Consider the following 24,247-nt stretch of genomic DNA (forward strand, 5'->3'; position numbering starts at 1 on the left):
GCATACAACACTGTTTAAAAGTTTGAAGTTAAGGTTAAAAAACTGCTAATGAAGCCATCTCTTAGGCTGCGTTCATTCATTTTATTTAAAGTGTCAGAGTATCATGTGGTGTGACAGTTTGGCCATTACTGTTGTTTTGGAAACTGCTTTGAAATTACCCTAAATTTATTCAGATTAATTTGTTTCTTATATTTCCATCATAATATACAAACAAACGTTGTCTGATTTCCATTTTATAAAATATCATGTGGTGCGACCATCAATAAAACTACCATTTTGGGACTTTTATGTTGAAATCCGTTTTAAGATAGGACTTTGCATTATGTAACAATGAATTATGGAAGCATAAAGCAAGTTTGTAACTTTCAGTTTTGGCCAAAAATACCTTTTCAACAGCTGGAAATAACTAGAATAACTCTGAAATAGTTCAAAAATAACTGGGCCTAAAGAAATGCCTGCAGTTAATGCCATGTGCTGCACTTTTCCACATGTCTCTTTAGATTTTTAAGACCTAAGACTGCTCATCATGTGGTGCGAACAATATTAGGAATAACTGCATTAAATTAAAAATAAAATATCTAGTTTCTGTGGTTGAAATATGAATCACTGCTACAGCATGCTTACGTGAATCGTGTTTTTAAAACATTTATCAATTTTATGCAATTTACAGTAAAAATAAGTCTGCTAACTACATTTAAGAAGGCAACTCTGAAATTATAAAACCAAAAATATGAAATCATTATTTACAAAAACAAAAAAAATGCAAATAGTTTTTCTAAACACTTTAATTACTGAGAACATCTAAAAAAATGTTAAGCATGTTAAGGAAATTAATTCATTTTAATATAACTCATCGTCGCACCCCATGACTTGTTTTTTTTTTTTTTTTTTTTTTTTTTTTTTTTTTTTTTTTTCTTTAAGGCTATGGCCAATTTATCGAGATGAAAAAACACTAAAATCACTTAATTTTAAATTCTAATATGAATTTGTGTGTACAACAATCATAATGTCAAAAATTGGGCTGTTGAAAATCCTTATGTTAATATTCCTGTCTAGTTTATATTAGTACCTCAAGTAAACTAAATAGAAATGAGAAACATTTACTTGGCAAGAAGCTGAATAGCTATATATTAGGTAATGTTTATTTTATTGTGTTATGATGATGTAATATCTGTGCATTGTACAGCCTATGTGGTATGCATTATGTCATCGATACAGCACAATGCTGACATCCTGTTGCTATAGCAGCATGATAGGAGTTGGGATTTCCATGACACATTTTTTCCCTACTTGAGTCTAAATGGCTGCTCCGGTTTTAACTGCATGTCTGTGATGTTGCCACAGCTGCTTTGTGTTGCCACAGCTGCTGTGTCTGCATGTGTGTGTATTTGCTTATTTGTAACCTGTTTGTTTTGGCACATCTTTCTTAGAAGAAGTAAAGGTCATGTGTGAATGTGTGAGCATTTATAAACGGCCTCTTACCTAAATTGACTTAGGCCAAGTAAATAGGTATATTTACCAGCAGAGTTATAATCAAGCTACAGCAGGCTTTTGCATAATTGAGCTATAACCTTAATATTTTTGTCAGGCATAATTGAAATTTAAGTCAGACTAAAGTGTTTACACGATGGAAAGTCTTTGGGAAAAAAAAAAACAAAACTTCTCTTATGCTCATCTTGGCTGCATGCATTAAATAAAAAAATACAGTAAAAATGTAATATTGTGAAATTTTTACAATTTAAAATAACTGTTTTCTATTTGAATATATTTTAAAATGTAATTTATTTGTGTGATACAAAGCTGAATTTTCAGCATTTTTACTTCGTCTTCAGTGTCACATGATCCTTCAGAAATCATTCTAATATGCTGATTTGCTTCTTTTCAGTGTTAACTGTTGTGCTGCTTAATATTTTTGTGGAAAAAGCTTACTGTCCCACACATTTTAAACAGTAGTGTAGAAGTACTTAATTAATGTGTTGCAAAAGGAATAAATAATTCATTGTAAAGGAGACTCTAGAGAGTTTTGTCTTGTAACTTAATTATAATTGCAATTATTGGTCAGGGATTCAGCTTTTCTCTTGTTGAATCTCTGCTCAGACTCTGAGCCAAATATACATGGGTACGTCATCTGAAGTTAGCAGAAGCCAAAGGCACAGTATTATGTTGTGATCAGCGCTTTTGGAGGCCTGACACTGGTGACACTGTCACTTTGAATGGAGTCTTTTATTAGGCCAGTGGAGAGCCTGGCAGCAGATCTTGTCATGCTACGCACTCATCTCTGCACAGATCTGCACACAGCTGTGCCCTGAGTTTCAATGGTAACACGACCTTTTGAGCTGCCTGTTTTCTCTTGTCCTTTTTGGTAATCATTCACACTCGTTTATTTTCTCAGTAGACGCTACTTTACCCGTCACTTTGGAGAATGTGCATGTTTGTGTGTACTCTCTAGTTACATAGAAAAATTAGGTACTTTTTGCCAGGTACTTTTTAAACATGCGTCAAAGCATTGACAATGTAGAAAACAAGAACTTGTCTACATGTCATGGCAGGTTACGGTTTTTAGGTATGCTTTGATGGGAAATCAGAGAAATATTTCTGAAAATGGATAAATGGCTCCACATGACAATATGGTATTTGCTTACACACTTACTACACTGCCCTCCAAAAGTTTGGAAACGCCCTAGAAAAGTGGGGTTTTGGGCAATATTGGCATGAATCCTTTTTAATTTGTGATAATTTTGCACTGATAAGGGACAACACAAATTACGAAAACATATATTTTATTACATAAACTGTTTATACATAGAAAACTTACATTTTCGATTCATCAAAATATCCTCCATTAGCAGCTATTACAGCTCTGCATAATCTAGGCCTAAATTCATTGTATTCTAAACTTAATTGGCAATCAGTTGTTGAAGCTATTAAGGTATGCTGACGCAAAAATCTTTTAAAAAATATGGGCCAAGTTTAAACCAGTAGCCAGACATCACAGCTGGCAAAGGGGCATGTCTGACTTTGACATGTATATATTGCCATTATTATGTAATCAAAATGAAAATTATTATTGCTGGTCTTCAATTATAATGTCAAGTCACTTTAATGTATTTGCACCAAAAAATGTTATTTATGATGATATCGTCCAAAACCACACTTTGCCAGGGGTGTTTGTGAAACTGTTATGTATTATCCTGAAAGCATTTATGCTTGGGCTAATCATCAGATACAGGTGAACTGGAGAAAAGTGAGTTTAGTAACAGTAACAGTTTTTCAATGACAACTGTTTTTAGCATTGATTATTAATAAGAAATGTTTCTTGAGCAGCAAATCAGCATATCAGAATGATTTCTGAAGGATCATGTGACACTGAAGACTGGAGTAAAAATGCTGAAAATTCAGCTTTACATCACAGGAATACATTACATTTTAAAATATATTGAAATAGAAAGCAGTTATTTTAAACTGCAATAATATCTCACAATTTCAGAGTTTTGGTAAAATAAACGAAAGGCTTGGTGAGGATAAGAGACTTTTTAATGGCTGGTATATAAGTTTTGCCATTACAGAGAAAAAATGAATTTTAAAATGGTACAGTAGAAAATGGTTTTAAATTTATTTGGTAGATTTTACTGTATTTTTGATCAAATAATTGCAGCTTTGGTGATCACACTTTCAAAAAGTAGTGTATGTACTGGGGCTGTCACGATTCCTCGATTCAATTCCAGTACTTGGTTATAAAAAAAATCCTTGATTACATTTTGTCTGTATTGAGTAACTGGCAAAATACAGGAAGTGGTGCATTTCACAGACAAGCTTCCGTGAAATGCACTATTAGATTGTTTTCCAAAGCTGCGTGATGTATTAAACCCATTTAAAAATTATAAGAAAGCATAATGCTATTGTGAATTCAGAATTAACTAATGGTATGATTCAATTAAGTGTATGTGATGCAGGTTTAATATGCGCTTTAGTATGTGTGTCTGTGTGTCTCAGCGGTTCTGTTCACAGTAAATGCTGCTACACACAAACTGCTATCATTTACAGCAGTGTCTTAAACTCCATCTCTGCATATTGCTGAGTTTGAGTTTATTATTGTGTTCATCTGGGAACACAACTTGCGCCATTTCATCAGATTTGTAAGGTAAATCATTTATAAACCTATGCAAACACAAGAGTATACATCAGTATTTTTCTCAATATGCTAACTGTTCATCACGATTTTAAAATAAAAGCTCAAACCTTCACTCAGAGTTTACATGTTTTGATGTCCACATTTCTGTCATAAAGAAATGGGCAAATATTAAAGATGAAGTGGATATTTTAATTAAATATTGTTTAGTCAATATTAAACAAGGATTAGATTATTTAGCAGTAAAGTGTGAAAACACAGGCCTTGGAAATAAGGGTTACTGTACATAAGTTCTTTATAATACTTGATGCTTTTTCATAGTTTTGTTCAATAAAATCATATGATTACTTGCTTTTGATACTTTAGTTGAACCAATTATTATTGCCTCATTGGTATTATATATGTACGACAAGTCATTTCAAAGGCTGTTGTTTTTATTACCTCAAAAAAAGTATTATAATGATCTGAGTACTCTATTAATTGTCAGAATATTTCGACCGATTACTCAATTACAAAAAACACACTGTAAAACACTCTTCAGAGTGAAGGGAAAGTATTTGTAGCCACTTTCTGGCCATCAGTGTGTTCATGGTTAATGGAAACAGTAGATTGAGTGAGTTGCATTGATTCTGCACTGTTGCAGGGCTGGCTGAGGGTTTGCTGTCTTGGAAGACAAATATGCAGTGTTTAAAATATCTGTCGAGTGGAAAAGCTTTGTTCCACGTTTTTATGCTGTGTGGCGCATGCAGGGCTTTCTTTGTGCTATGGAGGAGCAATCTTGTTTGGCAATTGTTCTTGTGCCATCACTATCCTTATTTTGACATTACTGTCTTTTGTTAGGGTTCATTGTAGATCAGACCGGGGGCATCTCATGCCTCCAGCATTGTGTTTACTCTTACACTCTCAGTCTTGTAGAAATATGGGCAACTCTACTAACAAAGGCCACTTTGTTTGTGGAAACAGATGTAGTGGAGGCTTTTCTCAGATGGAAAACCAAAAGTTGACCAGATGACGTCTGGTTTGCACCATCTTTTGTATCAAATGATATCATGCATTTGTCAATCCACATGCAAACTCTCTCATGAGGTTTTGCGATCCTGTCTTTGTGGCTGATCCTGTAGTGCAGCTTCTAGTCTTTTTATCACATGCTAATGAGTGTTATGTAACTTCTGTCTAGCACACCTATCACTTAGACTAGTGATCGTGTCAGTGTCTCTCAGATTCGCCCATGTGCCCCTTGTGACTTTCCAACAACCATTAGCCCTGCAGACAAGCAGAGCTTCTAGCTTCATTTAATAGGTTCTCATTATTAATGATCAGGTCACAATGGCCAGTGCTGGCTGTAATTGATGATGCCATCAGTTCAGCTTAGCAGGGCTATTAATGTAGATTGACCATCATTGACTTTTGCTGTTACCAGATAACTGCAGCTGTTTTTGATAATGTGGTCATTGCTCATACTCTGGTTTAGAGATTTAAGCAAACATGAAGTATTAGTAAGTTGTAATACTAGTAGAGATTTTCTTGTGTGAGTGAATGCGTCATGTATAGATGTGAAAGTGTTTGTCTGTTTGGTTTGACAGGTATGCAGTCATTGCCTTCGGTTGTGCCAGCTGTCCAAAGATCACGTGTGGTCGCGAGGGCTGCGGGACTGAGTTCTGTTACCACTGTAAACAGCTGTGGCACCCAAATCAGACCTGTGACGCCGCCCGACAGCAGAGAGCTCAGAGTCTCCGGCTGAGACCCTTCAGATCATCATCACTCAGCTATAGCCAGGAGAGCGGCGCTGCTGGTGAGCTCACAGAGCGCACACACACACACACACACACGTCTGGTTTATTATCCTTGTGGGGACTCTCCATAGGCGCAAAGGTTTTTATACTGTCCACACTGTATTTTTTATTTTTTTTTTTATATCCCCTTACCCTAGCCCTACCCCTAAACCTAACCCTTACAGAAAACTTTCTGCATTTTTACGTTCTCAAAAAAGCTCATTCTGTATGATTTAAAAGCTTGTTTCCCCATGTTGTCCCTCTGTGACGCGTATTCAGGTTTAGATCCCCACCAGGATATAAAAACAAGACCCCACACACACTGTTAAATGATTAGTTCACTCCAGAATAAACGTTTTACTCACCCCCTTGTCATCCACAATGTTTGTCTGTCTTCAGTCATAAAGAAATAGTTTTCTGAGTAAAACATTTCAGCATTTTTCTTCATATAATGGACTGATATGGTGCCCTAATTTTGGAGAAAAATGCTGAAATATTTTCCTCAAAAACATAATTTCTTTACGACTAAAGAAAGACAGACATAAACATCTTGGATGACAAGGGGGTGAGTACATTATATACATTATATGGGAATCTTTGTTTTGGAAGTGAACTTCTCCTTTAAAGTTTTTTATAGTGGACATCAATGCAGCTTAAATGTCCTTTACAAAAAAGGTAAAACAATGATGTCGGACAATTTTGAAGTTTGTGGAGAAAAAAATGAGATTGTGTTTTTCACACTACCCTACCTTTTTAAACCAAAGCACACAGACGAAGAACTAACTGCGCATGAACATGCGACATGATGTATGTAATGCGTGAAGTCGAGCTAGTGCAATACGAGCATTTGTGATTAACTCTTTAAGACCTAAGGGTAAAATAGGTATTTTGTTTATTTGATTGTAAAATTCTGACAGAATGTGCGGTTCTGCAAGGTGTCTTAAATTTTTTGTTAAACTTTTAATTAACTGATCTTAAGTTTCATGATTTAAATTAATTAGACATGCTTTTTGATTAATAAAATTTGACCTGATTTTAACCTTTTAGAAAGGAAACTGTAAACAAAAAAAAAAAAAAAAAAGGAAAATTAAAAATGGAAAAAATAGAATTTGGGAAAAAATAAAACTGATTTTATAGGGCCCTATATATGGAGAAAAACCCTGGAAAGTTTTCCTCAAAAACCTGAATTTCTTTCCAATTGAAAAAAGAAAAACACAAACATCTTGGATGACATGGGGCTGGGCAAATTACCAGGAACTGGTGTTAAAAATAAATCCGTAAAATAACAGGAAAAAGTACTGGCAGCTAATTAGATGGGACATTATCCATTCATTTACCAGATATTTCTGTGAACTCTAAAACACAACGCTATGCGGTGTAAAGTTAAAAATATTGGTAAAACACCTGTAAAAAAATAAATAAATAAATACGGAAAAATTCCCTCAAATTATACTGAACATTGTGCCCTATTTTTATTTATTTATTTATTTATTTATTTATTTATTTATTTATTTAGTAAAGAGTATCATGCTTCTGGTGCAGAACTGACATCAATTTGGTCGGTTTTTTATTTTTTTAATATGTTGTGTCAGATGTGGGCCTGAGATATGATTCAAGTGAGCTTTTTGTTTGGCTCGGTCTGTTTATAATTTATTGGATATAAATTGCTGAGAAACTTCTGTTTGTTTCAAAGTGTCCTGCAATAACAAACAGTTGGGAAAGTCCTGTAAATTCATTGGCTATAGAGTGTGAACACAGATTCTTTCACTTCTTGAAATGTTTGGAATAATCAAATAAAAAAAAAAAATTAAAAAAGACTCTTAATTTGTTTTTATCCTGTTTTTGCTCTTATTACATTACAAAAATTAAGAACCACTGCTTCTAAAATTAAACCAATTAAATTATGGGTGGGCAGTATGAGTATTCAGATTAGAAATACTATGGACTTTGAATAAAGTAATTAAATGTATGTAATAACTGTATGAATAAATTCTACATTGATTTTTATGAAAGCTACAAAAATTTGATCAAGAGCAGTAAGAGATTTTCTCTTGTTGTTTGTTTCTAAATCAGATGCTCTCTAATCAAATGACACTTTGTGGTTTGTACCAAGTCTTCAAACTTCCTAAATCTCATAAATGTCAGCAAGCAGTGGTTTTAACTACTGTGTCTGTGTCTCTCTAAGCCGATGACATAAAGCCATGTCCCCGCTGTGCGGCCTACATCATCAAGATGAACGACGGGAGCTGTAATCATATGACCTGCGCTGTGTGCGGCTGTGAGTTCTGTTGGCTGTGTATGAAGGAGATCTCTGACCTGCACTACTTAAGGTCAGTGTCCTGAACATCACTGCACTGTTCACATTAGAGGGCCGAATTATATTAGTCAGACTGCATTATTAACACTACATGAGAACTGATAAAGGCCAAAGTTACAGACATCAGAATCACCTTTGTGCTAAGGTTATATTTCTGTTCCTGACACAGTCCTTCAGGATGCACGTTCTGGGGTAAGAAGCCCTGGAGCAGGAAGAAGAAAATCCTGTGGCAGTTGGGCACACTTGTGGGCGCTCCGGTTGGCATTGCACTGATTGCTGGCATTGCCATACCTGCAATGATCATTGGGATTCCTGTGTATGTGGGCAGAAAGGTGGGTGGATAAACCAAACACTCTTTGAATGTTGAGAATGAAGGGTGAGGTTTTAATGACTTGTTTTCAGGTGCAGTCTTTTGAACTGGTTGTCCGCACATCTTTGCAAGTTATAAAACCATTCATTTTTCAGACTTATTTGGTATGTCTACATGGGTTGCATTAGTAAAGATGACAATCAGCTTGGTGCCATAACATTTTCTTTAACAACTGAGAATAGCTGTAATTGTGTAAAAAGAGAACTGAGACTGGAAATTTGTCGCTCTTGACTCTATGGAGGCATTACTGAATTTTATACATTCAAGCATAATGTGTCCAAAACATGGCTTTTATTTTGTATTTGAAATGCAGCACTAATTTCAGTAGGTGTGGCATCGCATGCATGCATACGAACAACAACAAAAATAGGTCTGCATGGTATTGAATACATTAAAATGATAAAAACACACACATAACTGCCCCCCAAAAAAAAAGAATAAATAAAATAAAAAAAAAATAAATAAATAAAAAAAAAAAAAAAAAAAAAAAAAAAAAAAAAATATATATATATATATATATATATATATATATATATATATATATATATATATATATATATATATATATATATATATATATATATATTTTTTTTTTTTAATTTTTTTTTTTTTTTTTATTTTCTTTATTTTTTTTTTTTATTTTACATTTCTATTTTAAATGAATATATTTTTTTCATTTATAATATTTATTTATTTATTTTGCATGTATGTATGTGTGTGTGTATGTGTGTATGTATGATTATTTATTTATTTAATGAAGACATTTAAACCACCATTTTCATGAGCCATAATTGTATCAGTAACCTTTTTTTGGCAACTCTTTCAACTTATGCTTTCATAGGACACGTTCCCACTGTATTTGACCCATTCAAAAGTACTATTAAATAATAGTGATTTATTTTTTTATTTATTTATATTAAAAATTTTCAAATGATAAAAAAAAATATTATTTATGCTGTAAAATAACAACAGTATTTAAACCAGTAATAAAACATTTGATAATAAAATATAAAAATTACAGTACTAATATTTTGTCTTTTCTTTTTCTCTTATTTTCTCCTCACCAAGCCACGTTGTAATTTAATTTTGATATATTGTTCATCTTAAAATCTGATCTGACCGTTCAAACTAAAACTCATTTTCGTGTAGTTTTAATAATTAAGTTTAAAAATATTGCATGTTGTCTTTTTTTGCCTGCGTCTACAAAGCCAGCATATATTTTAACAATCCTCATAAATGCTAATGATCCTGATAATAGTGCATAATCTTAGTCATCAGTAATCATTAGAAATCCATTACAGTTCTGCATTATCATCCTTGACTTGGATTGAACTCATTGCCACATGGCATGGGCTAAATCAAGAACAAATAGACGTCAATTGATTTCTTTTAATTTGACAGCCTTTCCTGTGACAACTGCTTTTGTGAGCACGTTTCTCCAGATTCCTTTGTCATGACTACAAGATAATAAGGGCCTTCGTTTTTATCTGACTAGAAGAACACTGCTTATTATAAACGCTTTTAGAAACTGCTGTCAGTGTGTTGAAATCAGCTTGACAAATGCTATTCTTAAATCTGTATTAATAGATTTAAAGATGTTTATGTCTGGCAAAGTAGTATAATTTGCATAATACATTAAGGATTTGTTTTTTTGTGGGAGTTAATATGCAGCCTGTCTCTGAACCAGATTAACCACTGCAAACTGGGTCACTTGTGCAATGATTAATAACACTTCAGATATGTGCTGTTCAGTCTGAATTTCATTATGTAGGGATTTCCATAACGGTCTGTTTTTCTGACCTGAATCCTGAGCACTGCATTGTGAAATATGACAACCTACGTGTCGTATCATACACTTATCAGCCTTGTTTGATCTTCAAGAGACTCTTGTTAGATAATCAAGACGGAAATTATGCCAGCATTGAGTAATTGAAAATAGTGAATGTGTATGAGCGGTGTGATATCCATCTGCCATGTGTTTATTCACTCATTCTTTGAATCCGTCTGCTTCAGATTCATAATCGCTATGAGGGGAAGGACATCTCCAAGCACAAGAGAAACCTCGTCATAGCCGGCGGGGTGACGCTGTCAGTGATCGTGTCTCCAGTGGTTGCTGCTGTCACTGTCGGTAAGCAGACTTCATTCTTTTTTTCTATCTAATAATTCATTTTATCATTTAAATTTCAGCTGTTTTTGTACTATTATCTATTAAATTCTCATTGAATTTTAATAAGTTATCTTGAGAAAACCAACTTACTGAAACACTCTTTAAACTACTACTACTAATTTTCTGACTGTAACTCCGTCTAGAGCTTTAACTGTACAAACTTCAAACTCAGCCCAGATCTTCAGACTGATCTGACCAATTGTGCTGTATCTTTTCTAACTGATTGGACGATTTTCCTAAAAACATGCTAACACCAGCATGCTAGTAACTTGCTAACCATGCTAGAATCATGTTAACAACATGTTAGTAACTTGTTAATCATTCTGACATGCTAGTAACATGTTAATCATGCTAACAATATCCATCTATCTATCTATCTATCTATTTATTAAATCTTTAAAACTATTTAAAACTAAAAACCTTCTAACTTACAGCTTTTAAAACTTTTTAAACTTTCTATTTAGCTTTCTCAAGCCAAGTCTTGACAAACTTTATCAGTTGATTATTAGAACTTTATAGTTATTATCCTTGGTGTGAATGGCATTTCCAGATTATATTGTGTGTCTGTGCCAAGTGTGCCGGCACAGACGCACAAAATATAATACAATATATAAAACGGGAGCGTGACGTCATGGTTGAAAGCTGTGATTGACCGATTCTCTGAGTGAAGTAAGGCACCAATGGACTATTTCGGCATCTGCAGGAAGAGATTGGGGTTTTATTTACCTTATTTTAACACAAGCCTCTGGTACTGCAAAAACCAGACAAATGTCAGGCTAATTAGGAGCGTGTGCTTGTGATTGTCTCTGCGGGAGTGTGGCCGGGACGCGGCCCCACTTTGCTTGATACTACGCAGACTCTGGTCCCAAATCAGTGCAATATGTCAGTGTCCTATTGGGGCATTGGCGAGTTCACTTTTCCTCAATTGAAGAGAGTCCGTCTTTTTTACTGTCTGTGGTCTGTGCAGGTATTGGAGTGCCCATCATGTTGGCATACGTGTATGGTGTGGTGCCCATCTCTCTGTGCCGCAGCGGTGGTTGCGGCGTTTCTGCGGGGAACGGTAAAGGTGTACGTATTGAATTCGATGATGAGAACGACATGAACGCAGGCACCGGAGCTGCTGTGACTGGTGAGTGAACCTCAATGAACACACACACAGGTATTCGCAACACCTTTGTAATGTTCAGTGTCACAAACAGTGTTTAAAGCATTCACAGTCTGTTCTTCTCAGAGTCATTCTCTCATTCACACTCTTTGTGAACCCAGGGGTTGTCTGTCACATTTCACACTTTCTCTCCTCCTCGTTCATGTTTAATGCAAATGTGTGAAATGTGTTCTAGTGTAGAGTGGGTGTGCTAGATTGTGTCAGATTTACTTGCATTGAATGTGAGTCATATCTAGAGTCCTTGAGTTTATCCTTTTCCAGACACAATACTGTAACTCAGGGATCAAGTAGCTTGGTTTCTCAAGCACAGAATAATTCCTGTGAAGCTCAGGTAACTCTGGGAACAAGTAGCTTTTGTCTTAATGTACAGTGTAAGCTAGAGGCGACGTTTACGTGTTTTCTATTTTAATTTGAGTTCTGTTTTAATGGTGTAATAAAAATTTGAATAATCGTCTGCACCGATAGCCTTGTGGGCAGTGTGCCGGCACATGGTGCAGTTGCGCTTCGGGAGTCCCGAGTTCGAGTCCTGCCTTGTGGACCTTTCCCGACCCTCTGCCCCCTTTCTCTCCCACTTACTTCCTGTCATATCTCCACTGTCCTTTCAAGAAAAATGCCAAAAGTTGAATAATCAAAAATAAAGTGTAATCCACGAAAGCCTGTTTCTGCCACTGAATAAAAAATTGTGACTTTTTGTGACTTTTTATCTCACAATTCTGACTTTTTTTTCCTCCTCAGAATTGCATAAGTCAGAATTGCGAGTTTATATTGCAGTTCTTCGAAACAAAAAGTCAGAATTGCAAAATACAAACTTGTATTTGAGAGAAAAAGTCAGAATTGCAAGTTTATTTCTCTCAAATGTGAGTTTGTATCTTGCAATTCTGACTCAATGTAATTTTCAAAAATGCTATTAATCTAAAGAATGCACAAAACTTTAATATAATTGATATTGATATTGTAAAATTTAATCAAATGTAATTTTGATTAACAAAATGATGTACAGCAGGGGTTTACTTTTAAATTAAAACGTGCATTTCTGAGAAATGTTAGAATATACTTATGATAAACTCACTGTTGCAAGTTATAAAATCAGAATTGTGAGAGGAAAAATTAGTTTCTCTCAATTCTGACTTTTTTCTCAGAATTGTGAGACTCGCAATTCTAACTTTTTTTTTTTTTTTTCAAAACGCAAAATAAATTTGCAATTGCGAGTTATAATCACAGCTATGCTGATGATACCCAGATTTACCTAGCCTTATCGCTAAATGACTACAGCCCCATTGATTCCCTCTGCCAATGCATTGATGAAATGAACAGTTGGATGTGCCAGAACTTCCTTCAGTTAAACAAGGAGAAAGGTCATTGCATTTGGAAGCAAAGAGGAAGTTCTTAAGGTGAATGCATACCTTGACTCTAGGGGTCAAACAACTAAAAACCAAGTCAGGATTCTTGGTGTGATTCTGGAGTCAGACCTTAGTTTCAGTAGTCATGTCAAAGCAGTAACTAAATCAGCATACTATCATCTCAAAAACATTGCAAGAATTAGATGTTTTGTTTTCAGTCAAGACTTGGGAGAAACTTGTTCATGCCTTTATCACAAGCAGGGTGGATTATTGTAATGGTCTCCTCACTGGCCTTCCCAAGAAGACCATTAGACAGCTGCAGCTCATCCAGAACGCTGCTGCCAGGATTCTGACTAGAACCAGAAAATCTGAGCATATCACACCAGTCCTCAGGTCCCTACACTGGCTTCCAGTTATTTTTAGAATAGATTTTAAAGTACTTTTACTCGTTTATAAATCACTCAATGGCCTAGGACCTAAATGCATTGCAGATATGCTCACTGAATATAAACCTAACAGACCACTCAGATCATTATGATCGAGTCAGTTAGAAACACCAAGGGTTCACACAAAACAAGGGGAATCCGCTTTTAGCTATTATGCTGCCTGCAGTTGGAATCAGCTTCCAGAAGAGATCAAATGTGCTAAAACATTAGCTACATTTAAATCTAGACTCAAAACTCATCTGTTTAGCTGTGCGTTTACTGAATGAGCACTGTGCTACATCCGAACTGATTGCACTACGTATAATCCTTTTCTATTTTTAACTGTCTTAAATTTATTTTAAATCCATTTTTAATAATTTAAAAAGTTTTAAATTTTTTTTGTTTTATTGTTGTGATTATTGTTTTTATGATTATTCTACTGCCTCTTTTGTGAGCTATTGTTTTTATTATTGTTTTTATGATTATTTTACTTCCTTTTATGTAAAGCACTTTGAATTACCTTTGTGTATGAAATGTGCTATATAAATAAACTTGCCTTGCCTTGCCATAATCAGAATTGCGATATTAACTTGCAGTTCTAAGAAATGAAATCAGGATTGTGAGATACTAACTTGCATTTGAGAGAGAGTCAGAATTGCAAGTTTTTTTTCTCATAAATGCAAGTTTGTATCTCACAATTCTGACCTTTTCTTGTAATTTTGACTTCTTTCTTAGAATTGTGAGAAACTCATTGATGTATAAATTCTGACTTAACTTGCAATTGCATGTTTTAAAGTCAAAATTGTGACAATTGTAAATTTCTATCAGAATTGCAATATATAACTTTGCAATTGTGAGAAAAAAGTCAGAATTGTGAGATTAAAAAGTTGCAATTATTGCAAAAAAAAAAAATGTTTTATCAATAGTAGTGCTGTATATATTTTTGTGTATTGTGTTGTCTCAATTTCTGGATTCTGTGTTATGATTGAATACGTTACGATAAGTTTATTATCAACAGTGCTGATAACAAAAAGAATGCACAAAACCTTAATAATCTAATTGATCTTTTAAACAAAATGATGTGCAACAGAGGTTTACATTTAAATTAAAACATGGATGAAAAATTGTACATGTTTTCGAGAATGCTTCACACTTTTATGAACTGCTGTAATGACCCCTTTCTATCTGTTCTTTTCTGTCAGACACCACTTCGGTAGCAGAGACCAGGCATAACCCCAGTATCGGCGAGGGCAGTGTAGGGGGACTGACCGGCAGCCTGAGTGCCAGCGGGAGCCACATGGAGCGTATTGGAGCAATGAGAGACAACCTGAGTGAGAACGCCAGCACTATGGCCCTCGCAGGAGCCAGCATCACTGGCAGCTTGTCAGGAAGTGCCATGGTCAACTGCTTTAACAGGTCAGTGATATAGTGCCTACATGTCATGTTGTGCACAATTATTGACCAAAAATGGCGTTGAATTAGTGTGGACATACTCTAAAGTTCAAAATGCAAAACATCCACCACAATCCAAAAAGACTAATAAACATATTAATTTGAACAAACAGCTGTTAATATGTCTGTTCAGACTGACCAGTGTTCATGAAGCCCCCAATTCGGCACATGTTCTGTGTCTCAGCTAATGAGCTGATGACCTGAATCAAATGTATTTGATTAAAGAAACATGCAAGTACAGGAACAGGGACAGGAACAGGGTTAAGAAACACTGGTCAAGGCACCAGATTATTATTAGTTTTTTTTAAACATAGGGGTGTTTTAATGTCTTTTCCATTGCACTGCAAGAAAACTAGCCAGCCAATATAAGATTGATGTTTTGGTCTCATGCCCAGAACCTCTGCTGTTATAAAAAGCCACGACTTGGTGGCGCTCATGAACAAAAGTATTTAGCCAGGCGACAGTGAATAGCAGAGGAAGATAAAAGATCCTTCACATGGACAGACAGTCAGTCACGTGCAGAGTACACACATTTTTTACAGCCTGTGCACACTTGATTATCTGACAGTTGGATTTGTTGAAGTTTGTGAGATTTAAATAGATATTCAAAGACATGTTTAAAATGCATATTTGCTGAATGCTGACAGTATATGAATAAATGGTCACACTTTAGTTTGGGAATCAGTTCTCACTATTAATAACGACTTTTGCCTCAAACTCCTAATTTGCTGCTTAATAATTGTAAGGTAGTTAGTTTAGGTATGCAGTCAGATTAAAGGGGTCGTCGGATGCAAATTTCACTTTTACATGTTGTTTGTACATTAATGTGTGTTGGCAGTGTATGTACAAATCTACCCTATAATGGTAAAAATCCATGCAGTGGTTTTTAATTAATCTATGAAAATAATTTCAAATCAAGCCATTCTCAGATGCCTGTCGACTAAAGTAAACAATCTCTCCAAACAGCAGAGAGAAGAGAGGGACGGGGCCAGCAGAGCTCATTTGCTTTTAAAGGAACAATCACTCAGAATGGGATGATTTTTGCAGAGCTGATTTTGGCAAGTTAAAAAGGGTGTTGTTTTACACAACCATTGAGAATTTTTAACCAAAGTATATTATAGACTTTTCATTAAGACCCTAAAGAATCATATCAACTTGTGGAAAATGGGCGTCCGATGACCCCTTTAAGGAATCTAGAATATGGTCTTGCAGAACAAAGCCAGTGTGATAGTAATATATAACAGTAAGCGACTAGTTCATAGAGGGAATTGGTTCATAAAATAAACTGAGGCAAAAGCTTTAAAACATTATTTAGTAACAGGGCATTATTGCCATAAGCCCTCGTTAATTTCTACCCCTGGTTGATACACAATCAGCAGGGAAAGAATTCATTTCGTTATATGCGCAGGCCGTCTGAGCGATTGTCAGAGAGAAAGACTATGCTCATAGAGTGCAGAAGTGTTTAACACCAGTTATTTTTGCATTCTTATTATTTTGCATTCTAGTTATTTCAGCATTTCTTATTTATCTGTTCAGCTGTAGTTTTTTCTTTTTTGTCCTATTACTTCAGTGAGCTCAAGTTTTTTTTTTTTTTTTTTTTTTTTTTTTGATTTTTGGCAGTATTTTTTTTTTTTTTTTGGACTGACACTGGTAACAAGAATTATGAAATTTCTGTGGTATGAAAAATTGATATCATGAAAGACCTTATTTAAAGCAAAAATAACTATATTGTGATGTACACTAAAAACTAAAAACTTACTGTCCAAACACTTTTGATTTGTAATGTTGTTGTTTTTTTTTTTTGTTTTTTTTTAAACAAGTTGCTCACCAAGCCTGCATTTATTTGATACAAAGTACGGCAAAAACAGTAACACTTTTTTTTTTTTTTTTTTTTTTTTTTTTTTTTTTTTTTTTTATTATTTTTACTATTTAAATTAACTGTTTTGTATTTGAATATATTTAAAAATGTAATTCATTCCTGTGATTTCAAAGCTGAATTCTTAGCATCATTACTCCAGTCACATAATCCTTCAGAAAAGTTCAGCTGAAACAGCTGAAATAGAAATCTTTTAGAAAATTGTAGCATTGTGACAAAATTGTAACATTATAAATGTCTTTATCATCACTTTTCAATTTACAGCATCCTTGCTAAATAGAAGTATTAATTTCTATAATTTCTTTTCCAAAAAATGGCTTTTGTATGGTATAGTGTATAATGTTAAAGCTTTTATTTCATATAAATGCTGATCTTTCCATTCATCAAAGAATCCTGAAAAGATGTATTCAACTGCTATAAATATTTATGATAATAATAATAATAATCAGAAATGTTTTTTGACCCGCAAATCAGCATGTTAGAATTATTTCTGAAGGATCATGTGACACTGAAGTTTGGAGTAATGATGCTGAAAATTTAGCTTTGATCACAGGAATAAATTACATTTTAAAATATATTTACTTAGAAAACAGTTATTTTAAGTAGTAAAAATATTTCAAAATTGTATTGTTTTTGCTGTACTTTGGATTTAATAAAAAAATAAACAAAAAACATTAAAATCTTACTGTTCAAAAACTTTTGACTGTATCATGATATAAAATTTTGGTCATATCGTCCACGCCAGCAGGTAATCTAAAAAAATGATTTACAATAAATTTTGGCCTTGCTAATTATGTCCAACCACTACAAAAATCTCAACAGCTGTTTGAAAACATGTAAATACAGTTTGACTTCTCTTTTCTCTGTGACAAGCTGGTTTTAGAAACTTAAACCCTTTTGTGTATCGGACTAACTGGGGTATTTCTGTTTCTCCAAAAATAAGTGTCACATTCATTCAGCTCGTCTACTGTTTTTAACGCATTGGTCTGAACAGACAAATTGCATGTGTTAACATTTGGGTTTTAAATGTGCTGCTTGGGTCTTTCAGGTTGGAGGTTCAAGCTGATGTTCAAAAGGAGCGTTGCAGTCTGAGCGGGGAGTCCGGCACAGTCAGTCTGGGGACAATCAGTGACAATGCTAGTACCAAAGCAATGGCTGGATCCATTCTCAACGCCTACCTGCCTCTGGACAGGTCTGTGTTCATACAACCAAACAAATATGAGTTAGCTCAGTGATTGAGGTTGAGCTGTCACTGAAGGAGAAGTCCACTTCCAGAACAAAAATATACAGATAATGTCACCCCCTTGTCATCCAAGATGTTCATGTCTTTCTTTCTTCAGTCGTAAAGAAATTGTTTTTTGAGGAAAACATTTCAGCATTTTTCCCTATATAATGGACTTCAATGATGCCAAAATGCAGTCTAAATGCGGCTTCAAATGATCTCACATGTGGTTGTAAATGATCCCAGCTGAGGAAGAAGAGTCTTATCTTATCTAGCAAAACAAATATATTAAAAAATACAATTTAAAAACTTTTTAATCTCAAATGCTTGTCTTGTCTTGCTCTCCCTGAACTGTGTATTCTGACTCAAGACAGTTAGGGTATGTCGAAAAACTCCAATCATATTTTCTCCCTCAACTTCAGAAATCATTTTAAAATCATCCTACATCACTGCAGAAGTACCGACACAGTCTTTGCAAAGTGAACATGCAAAGATGATCAAACACCCTTAACAAAACAGTGATATAGGAAGATTTTAAAGTTGAGGGATTACATGAGATGGGAGTTTTTCGACAAACCCTAACTGTCATGAACTGTAAAAAAAAAAAAAAAAACAGTTCGGGCAGAGTAAGACAAGATGAGCGGTTGACATTTAAAAAGTATAGAAATTGTATTATTTTTATGAAAATAACCGATTATTTCGCTAGATAAGACCCTTCATTCTCAGCTGGGATTGTTTACAACCACATTTAAACTACGTTTTGGATGTTTGGGGCACCATATCAGTCCATTTATATGGAGAAAAATTCTGAAATGTTTTCCTCAAAAAATAATTTCTTTATGACTGAAGAAAGACGAATGTCTTGGATGACAATGGGGTGAGCAGTGTTGGGGAAAGTTGCTTTTTAAAAGTAATGCATTACAATTTTGCGTTACTCCTTGAAAAAGTAACTAATTACGTTACTTAGTTACCTTTTATTGAAAGTAATGCGTTGCGTTACTTTTGCATTACTTTAAATCTGGGCAGGGTTTGCTTCTTTGTTTTTAATATAAAACAATTCTAATGTAAAAGCCTTTGTACATCAAAAGTGAAATGAATTCATCTTAGGATGAAAGAAAAGTACATTTATGCAGGAGATCACTCTTCAGCTATTAAAAAAAAAACGAAGCACAAATGTTAGTTTATCTAAAGTAATTTTTTCTTCTTAGTATGGTTGAATTGCATCATCGAAAGTCAACAGCAAAGACACTAGTTAATAAAATGGGATTAAATACATAAAGGATATTTGTTTTATTTAACATATTTAATTATTCTGAGTTCTGAGTTTGCATTTCACTGTTTTTATTCATTTTGAGGAATACTGAATCTGTTTTTTGTGAGTGAGATGAATTAATGCATGTTCACATTTAGTCTAGAATATAGTAACATCATGTTTACTCCCAATTTCCCGACAGGAGACTTGTCAGTCAGTAAATGGGGGGGAAAAAGTAACTGGTGTTACTTATTTAAAAAAGTTACTCAGATATTTTCTTAGAAATTCAAAAGTAATGCGTTACTTTACTAGTTACTTGAAAAAAGTAACATTTTTACGTAACTCATGTTACTTGTAATGCGTTACCACCAACACTGGTAAATTTTTGTTCTAGAAGTGAGCTTTCCTTTAACAGCTGACTTTGTTTGTTTTGCAGCAGGGACGGGAACAGTATGGAGGTGCAGGTGGATGTGGAATCCAAGCGAGGGAAGCTCAGGCACCACAGCGGCAGCAGCAGCATGGACGACGGCAGCAGCGGAGGACACGGAGCCGGCGTTTGCCCCTCCGGCTGTCCCCACGAGGGCAAATGCGTCACCTCTCGCTGGGCCAAGGAGCCGTCCTCCACCTCTTCCTCCTCCTCCGGGAAAAAAAGCAAAGGCAAGCTGCGCAAAAAGAGCGGCGGCACGAAGATCAACGAGACGCGAGAAGACATGGACGCCCAGCTCCTAGAGCGCCGCAGCACCAACTCCAGCGAGTTAGACTCGCCCTCTCTGAGCGGCAGCCTGCCGTCCGTGGCCGACTCGCACTCCAGCCACTTCTCAGAGTTCAGCTGCTCCGACCTGGATGCCTGCAGACCACCCTGCTACGAGTCCCACGTCAGACATCCCAACGCGGGCGGAGCGGTCAGCCCGCTTCCAGAAGTCGAGAACGACCGGCTGGAGAACTGTCCCGCTGCCGGGAGCCTCCCGCAAGCTGCGGTCGCCCCTCTAACCCCCGACGGGGCGGCGGAGCGCCCGCTATGCTACATTGCGGAGGAGAACGTGAGTTTAATATGCGCGGCTGACGCGGGCCAGAGCTCGCCTAAAGAACGCAATAACAACCTTCCTCAGCCAACTAGTCCTGTGCGTAACGCCTGCATTCAAACTGAGATATAACCATACTAGCTTTCACAACCCACTTTATTACCAAGGATTGCACACAACGGAAGATTTTAAAGCTCACGGAAGTTTAACGTCCCGGCTGGTTGGGGTTTTTTTGAATGTCGAAGAAGGAACGCCACTATTTACACTGGTCAAGCGCAGGATGCGCCTCGAGGCTTCAGAAAGCTCGCCGTGACCAAAGTTGCTTGCGGTTGGAACCGAAGCTCGGATGAGATTCAGAAAGTCAACAGATGAATGTAAGGCGGCAAGTGATGCACAGATACTGATGATGATGATTAAAATGATGTAGCTGTCAATCACACATGCCTCTATTTCAGTGTTCAGGGTCGCTGTGCTTTTAAAAACAAAAAAAAACAAAAAAGCCTCGCTAATGAGGAACGAGTGCGTTGAAAACACACACAACCACGTCCAGCTCATTTTTCACCCTGAAATTAAAAGGAAAGAAGGGAAGTATCATTCCTACCATACAGGACTGGTTTGATTTGTGACATTTTGATGGTAATTATTAGGACAGTTCACCCAAAAATGAACATTCGGTCATCATTTACTCCTTTGATGCTGTTTCAGATTTGTTTATTTCTTTTATGCAACATGGATGATATTTTGAGGAACATTGGTAGCCAAACAAGTTTGGTTCCCATTGACTTTCATTGTTGAAAAATACAATGGAAGTGAATGGGGTCCAAAACTGTTTGTTTACCAACAGTCATCAAAATGTGTTTTATGAACTCATAGGTTTGAAACAGCATGAGGATGAGTAAAAGATGACTGAGTTTTAATTTTTGGGTGAACTGTTCCTTTAAGCACATTTTTATCTCTTTCTCTTTGTTGTAATACATCAGACTTTGCTTTTTAAGACATTATTGTTGTTGTTGTTATTTTGAAATCACAGAATAGATTCCTAATACTCTAAAACAGTATTTTGTTTCTGTATTACTGTAAAAAAAAAAACTAATAAATTAGCATAATGTCAGTACAACAAATGCTACGTTGATTTAAATGTTTTCTATTTGCTTTACAGTAATAAAAATGGATTTTAGGAGGGGAAATGTGCTTAATTTTCATTTAAAATGTCACAAATCATTTTTTCTTTAAATGTAACTTCTTACTGTCTAATTTTGGGCTGAAATATGACTTTGACGTGTTTCTGTCAGATGCCATGTGATTGACCCGTGTATTCAGGCACCTTCACTACACATTTACACACATATACTCTCAGTTAGCCAGCATATAGCTTTAGTTGGAGGAATCTGCGACTTTTCAGAGGCAACGAGGAAGTCTGAAGGGATCCAAAGCCCTTATTGAGATGTTCATACAAGATGAGCCAATGAGGGACCAGGCAATAGTAGATTTCCCTTTCACAGCAGTGATTCTTGTACATGATTGTGTTTTTATTTTTTTGGGACTTCTTTTCATTTCTAGCATCTGGTGTTACTGCTTATTTTCCATTTTTGGGAAAAGTAGATTTGTTCAAGCCCTGTGTGTGGGTACAAGAGCCGGTAAAGAGCTGAATGAAGCCGTGTCGTGCCCCCTGCTGGTAGGACAGGGAACTTGACCAAACCCTTTTTAAGGGAAGAAGCGAGTCTGGCATGTTAAAAAAAACAAATTAAGTCGTCCTTGCAAAGCCAAGTCCACTGATAATTCTCAATGGCTGTTGTGGATGCAATGTTTATATTTATGAATCGAAAAGATTTGCATCCTTTAAAAAAAAAAAAAAAAAAGTCAACTACTTTCATTGTAAAGGCTATGATGGTAATCACTTTCAGGTCATTTCAACCAATTATTTTTCTTTTTTTGTATATGTATTGACTCATGGTGCCTTTTGGATCATATTAAAAATGTTTTTTTCCGGTTTGTGTCTTATGAATTCAAACGTACCGGATGAGGCTGCATTGAATGTTAGCGAGGCGGCTTGGCAGCATCGTTTCCTAGCGTCCCTATGTTATTGGGGACTACACATCCAACCGCCTACCAAAGACAGCACTCAGGCTCACTGACGACGACTCCTGCACACTTCAACACTCTCTCACACAGTTTACATACGCCGCCGCCTCCTCGGACTCCAGGCTCTGGTCGCGTGTGTTTGCACTGGTCATCCTTCATTTCTGTTGGTCTCTTTAGCTGCCGTTCTGGTGCTGCTCAGTAATCTCTCGGGACTGATCCAATGCCACAAGCTGCTTTGTTTTTTGTTCCTTCTATTTCTTTAGTGTTCTTTTTTTTCGTATGTTTTGAGCCTGCCCATATCTGTACGAATATTACTTCAGAGGCTAGGGCCGATTGATTTCTAACTTGTTCAAAACAGCTTGATATTTGTATATTTGCTTTATAATATGCGTGTAAAATGCATATCTAAATGAAAATAAAAACATGGATCCAAATGTGTGGTCTGTGTGTTTGCTCACAAACAACTGACGGCTGTTGAGATGTAAGATCTACACACCAGTGTGTTCATAATTAAGATAATATACATTAAAATAATATGGTAAGACACACCAATTTGCAATATTCAGTGGCAAAACCAGCTGTTTTGTAAGCTAAAAATAGCTGGACGCAGATCAGACCGGAAGCCAAACCCATTAAATTTTCAAATGGCTGCGCACACTCTTACAGTAAGAAAAAGGGGGATAGGGAAGTAGAATTTTGAGATATAAACTCGGAATTCTGAGGAAAAAAGTCTGAATTTGTGGGAAATAAATCAGAATTCTGAGGGGGAAAAAAAGTCTGAATTTGTGAGAAATCAATTCTGAGAAAAAGTAAGAATTTGTCAAATAAATCAGAATTCTGAGAACATTTTTAGATATAAGCTCAGAATTCTGAGAAAAAAGTCAGAATTTGTTAGAAATAAATCAGAATTCTGAGAAAAACAGAATTTTGAAATATAATCTCAGAATTCTAGGGGAAAAAAAGTCTGAATTTGTTAGAAATAAGAAATCTAAGAAAAAAAGTCAGAATTCTAAGAAAATGTCAGAATGTTGAGATATAAACTCAGAATTTGTGAGAAATAAATCAGAATTCTGAGAAAAACGTCATAATTTGTGGCATATAAACGTGCAGTAAATGAAAACTGCACTAAACCAGTGTTTAAAATTGAGATAATACATTAAAATAAGTAAAAAAAAAGTCAAAATTTGTTAGAAATAAATCTGAATTTTGAGAAAAACAGAATTTTGAAATATAAACTCAGAATTCTGGGGGAAAAAAAGTCTGAATTTTGAGATATAAATTTAGAATTTGTTAGAAATAAATAAGAAATTAAGAAAAAAAGTCAGAATTTGAGGGATTTAAACTCAGAATTCTAAGAAAACGTCAGAATGTTGAGATATAAACTCAGAATTTGTGAGAAATATATCAGTATTCTGAGAAAAACGTCAGAATTTTCAGATATAAACTTAGAATACTAAGAAAAAACTATAAACTATAAAACTATAAAATAAATCAGAATTCTGACAACGTGCAATGAAAACTTTGCACTAAACCAGTGTGTTTATAATTCAGATAATACATTAAAATAATATGGTAAGACACACCAATTTGCAATATCTAGCAGCAAAACCAGCTGTTTTGTACAGCTAAAAATAGCTGGACGTGGATGAGACTAGA

General features: G+C 35.3%; 1 protein-coding gene across 2 annotated transcripts in view; it reads left to right on the forward strand.

Moving 5' to 3' along the window:
- The window catches only part of rnf19a (ring finger protein 19A, RBR E3 ubiquitin protein ligase), a 43,204-nt gene extending 20,179 nt beyond the window's left edge, over positions 1 to 23,025 (forward strand). Inside the window, exons 3-10 of one of the 2 annotated variants that reach the window (XM_051136293.1) lie at positions 5,713 to 5,921; positions 8,087 to 8,231; positions 8,388 to 8,550; positions 10,602 to 10,716; positions 11,723 to 11,884; positions 14,888 to 15,101; positions 18,062 to 18,205; positions 19,924 to 23,025. In XM_051136293.1, the coding sequence (XP_050992250.1) occupies positions 5,713 to 5,921; positions 8,087 to 8,231; positions 8,388 to 8,550; positions 10,602 to 10,716; positions 11,723 to 11,884; positions 14,888 to 15,101; positions 18,062 to 18,205; positions 19,924 to 20,641 (1,870 nt within the window). In that variant the 3' untranslated portion in view covers positions 20,642 to 23,025. The remainder of the gene's footprint in view (positions 1 to 5,712; positions 5,922 to 8,086; positions 8,232 to 8,387; positions 8,551 to 10,601; positions 10,717 to 11,722; positions 11,885 to 14,887; positions 15,102 to 18,061; positions 18,206 to 19,923) is intronic. The other variant, XM_051136294.1, reaches the window with a different exon arrangement.
- The last annotated feature ends 1,222 nt before the right edge of the window (positions 23,026 to 24,247 follow it).

This window comes from Labeo rohita, chromosome 19 (genome assembly GCF_022985175.1).
Source record: "Labeo rohita strain BAU-BD-2019 chromosome 19, IGBB_LRoh.1.0, whole genome shotgun sequence".
NCBI lineage: Eukaryota > Metazoa > Chordata > Actinopteri > Cypriniformes > Cyprinidae > Labeo > Labeo rohita.